Source organism: Amborella trichopoda, chromosome 6, assembly GCF_054954075.1.
Source record: "Amborella trichopoda isolate Santa Cruz 75 chromosome 6, AtrichopodaSantaCruz75HAP2 v2.0, whole genome shotgun sequence".
Classification (NCBI taxonomy): Eukaryota; Viridiplantae; Streptophyta; class Magnoliopsida; order Amborellales; family Amborellaceae; genus Amborella; species Amborella trichopoda.
Window position 1 is genome coordinate 6,473,437 of NC_142341.1, and position 15,047 is coordinate 6,488,483.

Consider the following 15,047-nt stretch of genomic DNA (forward strand, 5'->3'; position numbering starts at 1 on the left):
ATGTCCATCCCTAGGTTTTGATCCCAGGTTGCCAGGATAGGATGGTCACAATCTAGTCCAATCTTGTACTCCATATTTGACCAGACTAGTTTTGACGCCATGTTGGATGTCTGGATACAAAATTCACCCAAACAATATCAAAATAAAAATGAGAGCATACCACTACTACTGCATATCTATATACCGTGCACATAAATCCACCAGTGGAGTACTATTCCATCATAGAACCATAGATTATCATTATCATCGTCAAAGCTTTTTTTTCAACTTGTTGGGGTCAGCGACACGAATCTTAATCCACCATTCTACTATATTAAGGGCCATAGAGTATGAAAATATATTTTCTTAATCCAATTCATAGTCCAAATATAGAATTTTCCAAGAAGTGTTCTTATCACACACAACAAAAAAAGCCATGGAGAGAGAGAGTATAAAAAATTATACATTCAATGTAAACAGTTAGAGAAATAAGTTGACCAAGAAGCACTAGAACAGACAACCTCAAATTCCCACCACAAGGTGCTGAAAGGATGTGAAGATCTGGTTTCAACAGTGCAACGTTGGTGCTCAGTCTACCCCTCCTTTAAAGAAAAAGTGAGGCATAGCAACCACACAAACTTCATCTCTCTCAAACCAAACCAAGACTATGCAAATTCTCAGTCAATGCTTTACATGAGTGCTCTAACACTCACAACTATATAATATGCGCATACATATGAGAGAAAGATCAAATTTGAATCTTCAAGTATCTCTACAGAGGCAGAGAGAGATTTGCATTGAAAATGTTTCCCATTAGATGGTTATCATCATTATTAGTGATTGGGGTTCAGTTTTTGTTTATCCAAAATGCTTGGTCAAAGCCCTATGAGATGCCTACCAACTGCAAGAGACTAGAATGCCCTTCTTATGTGGTTCTTCACCACTTCAATGAATTTGAGATCAGGAGCTACCAGGGCCACACTATCTGGATGTCCACAAAAGAGATTAGCAGCAACTCGTATAAAGAGGCTGCCAATGAAGGCTTTGAAACGTATGTATACTCATCCGCCTTGTTCCCAAATTTCAAACATAAATTGCCGTCAGTATTTGTGGTTTTAGTACTTGAAAATTTGAACCTGGGGGGTCGTTTACTTCGTCCTAAAGTTCTTCAAGAGTAAGAACTTTTTTTCATATTTGACTTTTTTTCATATTTGTTTTATGAAAAGGTAGTATGCCCTATTGCTCTTCATCAATGCTATTTTGTAGGAAAGCTCATTTATATCTCAAAGGGGAAAATTACAAGAACCCATATTGACTCAACTTCTTTTACGGCCTCTCCTAACCGATTTTTTTAGGGAAATATGTAGACTTTATTTTTATGTTTCATTTTTCTATAGACCCAAGCTTTCAAAATATATATTGCTCTATAAATATTCTATCTATTATATCTTCTAATCCCTAAAACAACTTTACTCATTTTAAATCAATTTTTTTATCCTAAATAAATTTAAAACATACATCATTTCTAAACCCCATCTTTCTATTTTTCTTTCTTTGTCCCGGTAAATCTCCGAAACCCCTCTCTCTCTCCAAAATTTCCCTCAACTCTCCCTCCGCATGTCTATTACAAATTTTGAGATAGAGGTTTGGAAAATTCATGAGGAGAGAGAAACACATCAAGAGAGAGGGGTTTAGAAATAATGTCTTTTTAAAATTTGTTTGGGCTAAAAGTATATAATAAAAATAGGTAAAATTGGTTTAGGGGTTAAAAGATATAAAAAAAAATTACAATAAAACCCCTAAAATGATCCTTTCTAGACAACCTACCCCAATAAAGTTTTTATAAGCAACTTTTACTCCAAATTGAACTTTTCTAGCAAATACCTTCCCAAATAGAAAAAAAGTCCTATTTTTTAACAAAAATGTCCGTATTGCTGGACCGCCCTCATTTTGTGCTGGACCGCATGCCTAAAGTACCGCACCGCGCCTATTTTGTATCAGACCGCATGCTCTCCACAAGCCAAAGTCCCAGACAACTCCCATTTTGTGTTGGACCGCATGCCCAAAGTATCGGACCGCCCCCATTTTGTATCGAACCGCATGCTTTCCATAAGCAAATTGTCAAACCACCCCATTTTGCGCTGGACCGCATGCATTTCAAATGACAGTTTGGCTTTCATTTTACCTTTTTATGATTTGGGGATATTTGCTAGGAAAGTTAAAATTAGGGTAAAAAATGAGAAAAAAAGTTTGGTTAGGGGTAAGTTGCATAGGAAATCTATTCTTGGGGGTTATTTATAATTTTCCCAAGATATAATAGAAAGATTATTTTCTGGAGATAAGGTTTTGAAACATTGGGTTTATGGAGAAATAAAACCTAAAAATTGCATCTATGAAGATATTTTCTCGTTTCTTTAACGCAACTTTTATCCCAAAATTAACTTTTATAGCAAAAACCCCCCAGTGAAAAAAGCCATAGTTTGAAGGATGAAAATACCCTTACCCTACGTGAAGGCGCTACATTCCCGTAGATGCTCAATCACCAAAGACGATCCAATACATATTACTGTCAGACCTGAACCCATACTACATTAACTGTCGGACAACGATATGTCAGACTGCATACAACTTATGCCAGGCCAAGGCATCATAGTGTCGGATCGACAAAATATACTCTCTGACCGCTTTAGAATTGTCAGACCATAGGCCTTGCAAGCAACACTGCCGGACCATATGGAACATAATAACAGACCGTATGTCAAATATGCCGACCTTTGGCCCACGTTGCCAGATGGTTTTTACAAATGCCGGGCCGACGGCATTGGCATTTTGGTCCAAAGAATTATGATTATGGCAAATAATGCCCTAATTTGTTATAAAAGTTTGTTTCGGGATAAAAGTTACAATAAAAAAAATGGTTAGGAAGAAGTTGTCTAGAAAGTTTAATTTAAAAGATATTTGTAATTTTTCCTAAAAACTATGTACTAATTTTCCATTGGCGGACCATGTAATGTGTGAGAGCTCTCTCAGGGAGAGAACTTCCACATGAACCAAATGACCACAATGTTTAGAGAATGGTAAGATCCATATGTGTATAAGAAATTTATGCTCATGAGTATCCAATGCCTTCTAATTGATGGATGGACCGTGTGATGGAGAGAGTGAAACCCATGACATGTATTATACTGGTGGATCCCCTCTCTCCAAACTGGCCAAAGGAGTTGGATAGTGATGAGGGAGAGCAGGGTGTACACTGCACAAATGTACTTGTAGCAGGGCTCATTATCCTTCAATCACCATCCAACCTACTAATGCGATGGTGCTAATCATTATGAATAAAAATTTAAAATGTTGAAAAGCAAAATAAATAAATAAGTTATATAAAAATGACATTTTCTCATTTTTGGCTTTTTTCTTCTTTGATTGTTTGATCTTCTTCCTAACATATAGTGTGCTTATTTCTCCTAATAAATTGAAGACGATTAATAAAATACCGGTGATTTCTTAATTCTAAATTTTAAATAATTTAGGTCCCAGTTTTCTCTAACAAATATCATTTTAAAAAGGATGGATAGTTGGTCCAACTTCGATATCAGCTTTGAGAAGTATATTTTATTTTGGAAAAAGTTATTATAAAGTTGCAACCTTAAAAAGTAGAATTAAGGTACATGTCAAAAATCCATCGAAAAAAGATGTTTGAATGTTGAAAAACCTCTAATTGATCATCTCACCATCTAAATATGAAAAAAAAAAAGATTTCCATCTGCCTAATTCCCACCTCATTTTCGCCAGACTCTTTGACTATATACAAGGCAAGAACAATGTCCACATGAAAATTGAAATGACGGCACCGGTCCTTGTCGATATTGTCCCATCATCAAGCCCTCTCTGCAACTCCACTTTCGCCGTAAAATTTTATGTGCCCAAAAAACACCAGAAGAAGCCACCAGTTTCCAGTCAAGTCGAGCCGGAACAGTGGCCAGGAAATCAATATGTAGCAGCTAGAAGATTCGGAGGTTTCATGAATGACTCAAATGTAGCAATGGAAGCATTGGCTTTGAAGGAGAGCTTGGAGAAAAGCCCATGGGCTTCTAGAACTTCTTTAAAACGAAGGAAGGGCAGTTCTGAGTTCACAGTTGCTGGGTATGATTCCCCATATGAGTATGACAATAGGGTCAATGAGGTTATGATATTTTTAAATGATTATTGATGGGTGTACAAGAACTTTATTAAGGGAAAATAATATGAAAAGTCTCTCTCCCTCTCTCCTCTTTTTTCTCACTTGCACAAACAAGAGGAGACTGTTGCATAACTGCCATTAAGAAATCATGTCTTATCTCTCCTCTCTCTCTTTACTCTTTTCTCATCCCTTGCTTTGCACCTTGAGAATGAAGATATAATATTGAGAAGGTTTTGGTTGGAAGCTCGGGATATTTGTGGTAATAAGGTAGTGGCTTTCAATCATGTCTTTAGGAAAGCGAATGAGAAGGCAAACTCGTTTGTTAAGGATGGAGTGTTAGCCCCGTCTTTGGTGCTCAATTCTTTATCCTTTTAATTGTTGTGCTCTTCATCTCTTCAGTGTAATCTTTGGATTGATTGAGAAGTAAAGTCATTGTGACCTTGTCAAAAAAAACAAAATACAATTAACTATAAAACATTTCAAAAGTTTAATCAGTGAAAAATGCATAATTCTGGCCTCAGAAGAGAATGTAATACCTAAAAAGAGCCAAAAATGCCTTCTCTACTCTATTTTTTTGTAGGGTTGCAAGCAGAAGGATCCCACTAAAAGAAAACATATAATGAGCATGTCACAAAGAACACTCGTTTTTGCATTGACAACAAGACGGCAGATGTGCCGTTTTGAATTGAGAAGAAGAAAGGTACACGAGCCTTTGTGAATTGAGAACAAGAAAGGTATATTTAGCTTCCCAATTATGCTCATCCAAATATTTGATTGAGCCCACCTAAAAAGAGACTTCCTCTAAAACCTTTGAGTTTGGGTCTATATCTAATTTTTACTTGACAAAAAGAGGATACTAAACCAAATCAGACTAGACCATTGGTTTTATTGCTTTATCTCTTCTTATGATGTAGCTTTCACTTCTTTCCTGAGTATTTCTTAATGTACCTAATGTAATATCTTTTATTTCTAATGAAATCAGAGAGGGGACTAATTTCTCAGTTGACTTGCCCAAAAACAATTTAAGAAAGCACTCCTTCGCAAAAGCATGTTGGGTGGATTTTATAAATCCAAATTTTGCCACACACTTTCTTCATCTCAACAATCAATCTCAAGTGAATTCCCACCTTATAAAATCTCAGAATGAGTATGCACCAATAATGAACCTCCATCGTTCATTTGGTTGATTACAACTACAAACTCCCTTTTTACAAGGGGAGGAACGTGATCATTTATTTTACTTTAGGGGGGCTAATTTAGCGGGGGTTTTGGCCCAACCAAAAGTGCATTAATATAAAGATGAATTTACAATAATTTACAGAACTGAAGTCCCTAATTTTTATTTTTATTTTTCCATCTGGTAACTAACATTAAACTGAAATCCTAGTTTGGAGGAAAAACATAAATGGGTACACACCCTTCCACAATTTCGTTTTACGGGTAAGAAGCTCGCTCCACAAATTACAGAATCCCTATAGATCCATCTGGAAAAGGTCTACAAGGATAATGCATTAAATTTAACCGTGTAACATGCCTCAAGGAAAAGACTCTTCACCATATTTTCGAGCAAGCTAGGGTAGTCCCCCTCTTGCAGGGATAAGGTCGGCCATTTCACTGTTCATTAATTCTATAAATATTGAAAAATGGGGGATGTAAGAGGTAGAACTTAACTGGCTAAACAATTTAAACTTTTCAGTATAGAAGCAAACAACAATTGAATGCATGAGATTGATTCAATTGGCAAGGCATCAACGCTCAAACACCTGAGATTGATTCAATCAGCAAGGAATTAGGCCATTTGCCTGCTCATAACACGGAAATTTTCCTTCTGGCCATTTTGTTGTGGGATGTAAGGACAATGCAGAAAATGATGATGTTAGCAGTGAAAAAAAATTTGCATCTCACAAGATCTGCATTAATCCCAGGAAATAGTTCAATTTGGGTTTGGTTTAAAGCATTGCTGTGAAGGTTTGGATAGTCACCTTCCACGCATCCACAGATCAGAACTTGGTTGTCCTACTAGGTCAGATCATAGAATTCAAGAAATACACATTGAGAATTCAAATACAATAAAATATTTCCCTTACGATAGCTCCAAGCCCTCCTCAATGGGGCAATGGCAGACATACAGATAGAGCTAAAACACTCTTGTAACATCTATAAATTACACCTGTTCCCTATGGTGATACAAGTATACAAATCAATTACAGTAAAGGGGGGACACTTCTAGTCAGTCCTCAAAATGAGAAGAAGCATGGAAAGGATCGAGCAATCCTAAAACCACACCAGAGGAAAAACCGTCAACTCTCCGACTTTCGAAATCCCACCCCAAATTAAGATTCTCGCCAAAAAATCCTACACATCTCTGACTAAAGTTTCAAGAGACAAGATCAGCTTCATCCATACCTGGAGAAACCAAAATCCAACCTCATCATGCCCCTAAATTCAATTCCTCTGGAACTGGTGCCCCAGCTTGAACACAGAGCTCAACAATGGCTGGTGCCTTACCATAAAACCTCTTTAACTCGTTGCTTAGTGGAGAACCATTGGGATCTGCAGTGTGCCACACATATTTGGGGAAAATCAAATCCTCCATTGTAGCCTCTTGCCAAGCATGTTGGCCATTGCGTTGCTGGTGCTTGAAAACCTCACACATTCTCACCTTGGGCCCAACCTGAACCTCAAAACCATAACCACAAGTCTTCACTGAATACTTCTTCATGAGCTTCTTTGCTCCTTCCCTCATCTTAAACCATGAGTTCATGGTCTTAGTGCTCAATTCTCTCACATCTTCTTCTCCACTTTCAAAAGAAAGAATGCTCAATTCTCTTACATCTTGTACATTTTCAGAAGCAAATACTCGAGACTCTAACTGAAAACCATGAGCTGAACTTGGCTTCAATCTCTCATTTTCAGAGAATTCTCTCAAAGTCTCTTTTCTGAAGTCAGGAGGAAGGTGATTACGTACGAATGAATCATGGATCTCTGAATTACCTCCCAGATAGGATTTGGATCCTTTTAATGAACTGGAATTTTCTTCACGTTCAGGAGTAAGCCTAGTGTGACAAAGCAATTCATTGGTCGGCGAGTTATTGGCCGGATCATTGCATTGTAAGCTCTCACCTGAGCATAATTGGGGCCTTTTCTCCGAGTTCAATTTCCTTGAATTCTCTGCTCTCACCTTAAAATCAATTGGCAAGTAAATGAAATCATAAGTTCGTCAGTGGCATCCATCAATGGCATCCAGTAACATCTTTGATGTGTATATATGGATGAACCCCAAATAAAGAATCAGATAATCCAATATCAAACATAAAAATACCATATACATGCATGCAACCCGAAAACAACATAAAAAGAGGTCACATCTAGACGAGAGTAACAATAATTAATTTTGATAAAAATCATAGTAACAATAATTAACTTAGTAATATCTGTGCCTTGTTCACCTTTTATTTGTTTAGAATGTTTAACAAATTTTTAGTTTTGGACAGAATCATGGTCGTACTGAAACAAAAAATGACAATGAAAAGATAGCCAAACTTATATCTTTTGATATTTTGTGAATGCAGAGATACCAACTTTCTAAACAATAAATTATTTCAAGGAACCTTTAACAAATCTTATATTGGAGTTTTTTTACAAAGGACTATAAACTGAATAACGTACAGTCTCAGTTGCAGTTCCCATGGAGTCCAGACAATCCTGGAAATAGGATTTTTTCCACTAACTTATTACAGTATTTACAGGGTCAAAGATGAGTTTCAGCTAAATTTTTAAAAGAAAGCATATTATAACTCAGTATACTAAGAAAAAACCATTGTCCACTTGATCATAACAGGCCATCACTCAAATCAATGGCGATGGAGAGAGAGTAGGACACACCAAAACAAGGCAGGGTCCCAATGGAAGATTGAAACAATCTCCATCTCCATTCATCACTGGACAGGGATGACTAAATCAACAGTGGTTTTTCCGTAGCCCATTAACAAGTAGTACACTTTCCCAGCTTTTAGTTTAAGGATGTCATAAAGGTATATAGCAGGACCATCTACTTGTTAGGAATGTTCTTGATCATAAACGTGGTTCGTATGTCTTCTCCCCGCAAGATTCGATCAATGTCAAGCTCATACTGCTTCTTATTGTCAGTTTGATTAGAACTTGCCTCGTTCCTACGACTCCTAGCCCGCTCTGTGGGATTGTCAAACGGAGCAAGCATACCCATCATTGGGCATCTTGGAGGGTACATGTGGTGATGTTAAGGAGAAGGCAAACCTAGATTTGGAGAGGACAATGAAGGATTCATATTGTTTGCACCATGCTGCCCAAGCAAGTTATGAGCAGCGAGTTCTACGAGATGCAAACCAGAGCTCCCAGCAAAGCCCACACTTCCAAGAGAACCTGGGTGAAATCCAGAAGCATCGGCTGATTCATTTGTATAACTATGTCTTCTGTCCCAAAGGGAGGGATTCATAACAGGTGCTGAACCCACATGGTGGTGATGAAGAGAAAGAACAGGGTTTATGACGTGGCCATCAGCACGAGGAAATCCATGCAATTGAGGGGGTCGACTGTGAACACCATTAACAAACGATGGGGAGCTTGACCACATCATGGGTCCTGGAGCATGAGGATGGTGATATGCATTAGGGTTTCCCCAAACAAATTGGGTCCATGTAAAGGGCAGCTTTCATTTCCTGAAACACCGACTAAGAGATAGTATAAGATCTTTATATTTAATCAAAAAATTCCCCTAAGGCAAGAAATAGATTAAGCAATATTTAAACAAAAATTCGTTCTTACAGAATATGTGATTAAAAATAAAAAATAAAAAATAGCACGAAAGTCTGAGCAAATTCCATTCTTAATCAGGCTTAAAACACACTTAGTAGCCCCTCACACATTGAATAGAAGAAATCACTAACAAGTTATAAGTACAAATACAAATCTCCAAAACATAACGCAACCAGTTCATTAGTGTCTACTTCAACTGAGACATGACTGTTCCAGGCATTGACTGCCAAAACTAACTCTAAAAATGCAGACATCATTCTCTTTGTTTCTCATGAATTCCACTAAAGAAATGCAAGCAGGCATTCCGCATCATAAGCTCCAGATAAAAGCAATTCAGTCTTGTAAGGAACGTAAAGAGCAGAGTAAGGTTTCTTCTACGGTTTTCATTCATCTCATAAGAATGATTGTTGAAGCCATTAGAACCCCTTGCATGGATTGCCCTGCCATCAACTCCTTCAGCTGGTCCGGAATTTATATTTACAGCTAGGCCAGATATGGCACCCGGAGAATTATAGGGAACACTATTGCTGAGACCATTGTCATACTCTAGAAGCGAGTGAGGATGGAAAGCTGGCATGCCTTGAAAACCGAAGTTCATATTGTGGCCCACAGAATGGCTTTGCTCACTGAGACTACTGTCATGGTTGGCAGCTGAAGCAACCCCAACCGGTGAGGATAACGCATGGGGAACACTTGAGGAGATCCCATGATATGGGGCATCCATGTACGGACTTAAAGGTGCTTGGATGGTGGAATGCTGACCTTGGATAGCCCCGTTATCTAGAGAGCCAGGTGTAAAAGTTCCATGTGGGAACAAGCCTGCAGGTTGGGCAACGACTTTGGTAGAGCTAATGATGTATTTAATGAATTAAAGAAGGGAAAGTTTTTGAAAGATATGGAAAATTTAACACTTTACAGATATCTTTTGGTTTAATTTCGAAATACCCATGAAAGAAAGTTGGAATAGTTGCAAATGGGTAAATATTAAATAGTTCATCACTTATGAGTATTTTAGTAAATTTTCCATTAAAGAATTTAAAATGAGTGAAGCATACTATATTCAAGGGACTATGGATGGTCACCACTCTCTAAAATGATCGATGTTGATAGAGAGTGTGGGGACTACCATTGAGGTAATCTCCTGTTTTGGTGGTCCTGTCCTCCATCAGCAGTCCGCAATTCATGGGTGATGACCCCAATGAATTATAGCTTCCCTTAGTCCATTATATTATCAAAATACTTATTCAAAACTAATGGACAAGTAAAAGTGGCTAGGGTTATACCATAGCATCCAGAAGGTGAGTTATCAGGAGGGCGGCATGCCCTAAACAATTTAAACTTTTGAGTGTAGAATTCTGCAAACAACACTTGAATGCATGAGATTGATTCAATTGGCAAGGAACACTCAAACACCTGAGATTGATTCAAGCAGCAAGGCATTAGGCCATTAGCCTGCCCATAACACGGAAATTTTCCTTCTTGCCATGTTGTTGTGGGATGTAAGGACAATGCCGAAAATGATGATGTTAGCAGTGAAAAACAAATTTGCATCTCACAAGATCTACATTATTCCCATGAAATAGTTCAATTTGGGTTTGGTTTAAAGCATTGCTGCGAAGGTGTGGATAGTCACCTTCCATGCATCCTCAGATCAGAACTTGGTTGTCCTACTAGGTCAGATCATAGAATTCAAGAAATACACATTGAGAATTCACATAAAATAAAATATTTCCCTTATGATAGCTCCAAGCCCTCCTCAATGGGGCAATGGCAGACATACAGATAGAGCTAAAACACTCTTGTAACATCTATAAATTACACCTGTTCCCTATGGTGATACAAGTATACAAAACAATTACAGTAAAGGGGGGATACTTCTAGTCAGTCCTCAAAATGGAAAGAAGCATGGAAAGGATCGAGCAATCCTAAAACCACACCAGAGGAAAAACCGTCAACTCTCCAACTTTCGAAATCCCACCTCAAATTAAGATTCTCACCAAAAAATCCTACACATCTCTGACTACAGTTTCAAGAGACAAGATCAGCTTCATCCATGCCTGGAGAAACCACATCCAACCTCATCATGCCCCTAAATTCCTCTGGAACTGGAGCCCCAGCTTGAACACAGAGCTCAACAATGGCTGGTGCCTTACCATAAAACCTCTTTAACACGTTGCTTAGTGGAGGACCATTGGGATCTGCAACGTGCCACACATATTTGGGGAAAATCAAATCCTCCATTGTTGCCTCTTGCCAAGCGTGTTGACCATTGCGTTGCTGGTGCTTGAAAGCCTTACACATTCTCACCTTGTGCCCCTTGGGCCCAACCTGAACCTCTAAACAATAACCACAAGTCTTCACTGAATACTTCTTCATGAGCTTCTTTGCTCCTTCCCTCATCTTAAACCATGAGTTCATGGTCTTAGTGCTCAATTCTCTCACATCCTCTTCTCCACTTTCACAAGAAAGAATGTTCAATTCTCTTACATCTTGTACATTTTCAGAAGCAAATACTCGAGACTCTAACTGAAAACCATGAGCTGAACTTGGCTTCAATCTCTCATTTTCAGAGAATTCTCTCAAAGTCTCTTTTCTGAAATCAGGAGGAAGGTGATTACGTACGAATGAATCATGGATCTCTGAATTATCTCCCAGATATGATTTGGATCCTTTTAATGAACTGGAATTTTCTTCAAGTTCAGGAGTAAGGCTAGTGTGACAAAGCAATTCATTGGTCGGCGAGTTATTGGTCGGATCATTGCATTGTAAGCTCTCACCTGAAGGTAATTGGAGCCTTTTCTCCCAGTTCAATTTCCTTGAATTCTCTGCTCCGTGTTCATGAGGAGGCCTGGAATAAGAAAGTGAATCATGGGTCTGCAAGTTATTGTCTTGAAATGGCTCAAAATCTAGAACCCTTCCGTCGGCAATATAAACAGGCCTGGTTCTTCTTCTGGTTGGGTAATCTTCAAGGTCTAGACCAGCCTGAATACAGAGCTCCACAATGGCAGGAAGCCTCTGAACTTTGAATCTTTCATCATGAACAACTCTTGGTCTTCCTGCTCTATCATAGAGATGGAAACAATGGGGAAAACCCACCACATCTTCGATTCTTCCCTTCCTCCATACATGCGTATGGCTCCTGAAACCACTTTTGGGGCCTGTGCATGTCCTTATTTCATAGCCAATGGAACCGATATGGACCTCATGGCAGAACCTGAAAGGAATTCCAGAAGCTCAGAGAGAATACAGAGAGAGAGAAAGAGAGAGAGAGAGAGAGAGAGCATACCTGCATCTTTTAACAGGAACCACACCATAAACAAGCTTCGAGAGACCATCGAGAAGTTTAAGTCTAGCCCCGTAAACTTCGTATGCGATGGGAACGAGCTCTGGCACTAGAAGACCATTATCAGGGGGTGGAAGAACCCTAAAATGATTGGCCTTTCTCTCTTCTTTTTCCTGCTTTGCTCTTTGTATGAGGACTTTCATAGGTGTTGGATATGGCTTCCTCTGAGCTTTGGGCAATGGCAAGGGCAAATCAACATTTTGCAAGTCTTCATTTGATTTACAGGAATACAGGGATGAATTGAACCCTGGTTTCCTCAGTCTTATAGATTGGAAATAAGAAATCCTAGAAACCCACCTAAGCATCCCATCAAAGGAAAGAATGATTACTTCCAGTTGCAGATATCAGGAAACGCTTGAAGACGAAGCTCACATTTTCAGATGAAGATAGCCATTTTTTAACTTTGTCCATAGAAGAGAGACAGAGACAGAGTATCCCTAAAATCAGAGCATCTCTCAAAATATGTATGAACCAAAGTAAAAACGCATGATCTTTATAAACCCAATCTCTCTAAAAACCAATTCTCACTTTATAGAAACCCATCTCTCTCGAACACATTTTTTCTTACCAGAAACCCAACGTCTCTTTCTCATAAAACAGTGTTTTAAAAATCGGCCACACGCAACCATCTCGTCCGAGTCGAGAATAGGCGACCCACGTCCATTTAATATAAGTTCAAACGGGAAAAGCGCATCTCAAAATTCTTTATCAAAACAGATGAAGTGATAATGTAATACTCATATTTTTTATTGAATTTTTAAAAAAATAATATTTATAATAATTTTTAATAATTTTTTCAAATTTTTTTTTAAAACTTAATTGGATTGATTCGTCCGATTCTCGATCTGAATCACCGATACGAATGGGTTTTTGAAGAGACCGATCCGAAACACCGATCCATTTTTTAAACCATTGCTATAAAATATAAACCCAATATCTCATTCTCTATCTCTCGAACACATTTTCTCTTACTAAAAACCCAATATCTCATTCTCTTTCTATAAACCCAATATCTCTTTCTCTTTCTAAAACCTAATCTATCTTTCTCTCTCTAACTATTATCTCTTTCTCGAAATTCATTCTCCTTTTAAAAATGATCCTCTCGTTCTAAAAATCCAATCTCTCTTTTTTTCTCTAAAAATCCTCTCTTTCTCTCTAAAAACACAAACTTTTTTCCTATTTTAAATCCGATTATCTCTCTCTAAATATTTATTTCTCTTAAATTCCAATCTATCTCTCTCTAAAGACATACTCTCTCTTTTAAAAACCTTATATATATTTCTCTATCTAGCAATCCATTTTATGTAGAAACCAATATCTCTCTAAAAACCCATTTGCTCTCTAGACACCCAATCTCTCTTGCTCTCTCTAAAACATATTCTCTTTCTAAAATCCAATCTCTCTCTCTATAAAACCCATTCTCTCTTTAAAAACTCAATCTCCCTTTCTCTATCTAAAAACCCTCTTTCTAGAAACCCAATCTCACTTATCTCTCTAAAATTCCAAGCTCTCTTTCTTTCTCTAGGAATCCAAGTTCTTTTTCTCTCTCTATAAATTAATTTCTTTCTCTTTGAAAACCCAATCTCTCTATCGCTCTCTAAAATCAATATCTTTCTCTCTCTAAAAACACAATCTCTCCTCTCTCTAAAAACTCATTATCTATCTAGAAACCAATACATCTTTTTCTATCTAAAATCCCAATCTCTCTGTCTCTAAAAACCCAATCTCTGTTTCTCCCTCTAGAAACCCAATATTTTTAAAAAAAATTTAAAAACTATTTTTGACTTATACCAACAATAATAGTTTGAAGAGTGAAATAAAAACAAGGTGCAGTCTGCATAGGGATGCATTCGTAGGTGTAGAGGTAAAGTGCACCTTCAAAATTTATCATGGTGTATAATTTTGATGTAAAATGTTTTTAGGATTATCTCAAAATCTATTTTTGTATCTAATTATAAAATTTTAAGTTTCAAAATTGTCAAAATCAAGTAGATTGATAAACATATGAAAATCTTGAAAATGGACGGTGTGGATAATATGTTGTAAAATGCACTATTTCTGATACTTAAAATCTTTTTATTTTCCATAGTCATACATCTCGATGTCGAGATAAACAGTCAAAGCGTTTTTCAACATTAAAACTACCTTTTTCGATGAATTTTTTAGGGGCATCCGTAGTTGCACATTATAAGGTAGCATCCTTGTATACACTTTTTCCATAAAAAAATAAAAAAACGGGGGACTTCTTAATGGGCTGAACCAGGCCCAGGCCTAATATATTCTTTTTAGGTTGGTTTGGGCTGGACCAGGCTTTGATAGTACATAGTATGTAGGTCCAGGCTGGGCCGGGTTTTGATTGTACATAGGATGTAGGTACGATTCTTGAAAGATAGTACAAGGATGTAGGCTGGGCCGGGCTTTGATAGTACCTACGTAGGATGTAAGCTGGGCCGGGCTTTGATAGTACCTACATACGATGTAGGTACGATTCCAATTTCTTAGATTTTAAACACTTTTTATGGAAATTAATTTCATAGGTAAAAAGATTTCTTACTCTTGTGAATATAGTTATTTTCTAAGAAAATTTTCATACGAACCAAGCGTGTCCTTATTTTTCATTGATTTTCTATGAAATCAGAGGTATTTTACTCTATTTTTCTACCATGTATCTGATCATTGCGAAAACTTTCATCTAAACCACGAAGGGAAGAATACAAACTACTCAAACAGGAACCACACTCTCCTCATCGA

The 15,047-nt window shown here is 37.6% G+C and overlaps 3 protein-coding genes and 1 pseudogene across 4 annotated transcripts; 1 reads left to right on the forward strand and 3 right to left on the reverse strand.

Annotated features, from left to right (window-relative positions):
• Positions 1-515: 515 nt before the first annotated feature.
• Positions 516-4,240, forward strand: LOC18434340 (uncharacterized). Its single transcript, XM_006844412.4, has 2 exons — positions 516-1,030; positions 3,772-4,240. Exons 1-2 carry the CDS (start codon positions 783-785, stop codon positions 4,187-4,189), a joined length of 666 nt encoding a protein of 221 aa, XP_006844475.2. The 5' UTR covers positions 516-782; the 3' UTR covers positions 4,190-4,240.
• A 1,946-nt stretch (positions 4,241-6,186) lies between these two features.
• On the reverse strand, positions 6,187-7,379 carry LOC148781517 (APO protein 3, mitochondrial-like; the record flags this gene model as incomplete). Its single annotated transcript, XM_088869923.1, has 1 exon — positions 6,187-7,379. A coding segment is annotated over one exon (789 nt), but the record flags the coding sequence as incomplete, so codon positions are not given.
• On the reverse strand, positions 6,187-10,489 carry LOC148781516 (protein MEI2-like 4 pseudogene; annotated as a pseudogene). The gene has a single exon (XR_016056926.1). The product of XR_016056926.1 is annotated as a protein MEI2-like 4 pseudogene (transcript).
• A 174-nt stretch (positions 10,490-10,663) lies between these two features.
• APO3 (APO RNA-binding protein (DUF794)) lies at positions 10,664-12,897 on the reverse strand. The gene is made up of 2 exons (XM_011625106.3): positions 12,240-12,897; positions 10,664-12,167 (listed from the first exon to the last, which is right to left on the reverse strand). Exons 1-2 carry the CDS (start codon positions 12,599-12,601, stop codon positions 10,982-10,984), a joined length of 1,548 nt encoding a protein of 515 aa, XP_011623408.1. The 5' UTR covers positions 12,602-12,897; the 3' UTR covers positions 10,664-10,981.
• Between the last annotated feature and the right edge of the window lie 2,150 nt (positions 12,898-15,047).

Bases quoted from the DNA above. Each gene is read 5' to 3' on its own strand.
- LOC18434340 (XM_006844412.4), top strand. From the start codon at position 783: ATGTTTCCCATTAGATGGTTATCATCATTATTAGTGATTGGGGTTCAG. The intron at 1,031-3,771 runs GTATGTATACTC...CATTTTCGCCAG, and splicing joins GCCAATGAAGGCTTTGAAAC to ACTCTTTGACTATATACAAG.
- APO3 (XM_011625106.3), bottom strand. From the start codon at position 12,601: ATGCTTAGGTGGGTTTCTAGGATTTCTTATTTCCAATCTATAAGACTG. The intron at 12,168-12,239 runs GTATGCTCTCTC...AATTCCTTTCAG, and splicing joins GTTCCTGTTAAAAGATGCAG to GTTCTGCCATGAGGTCCATA.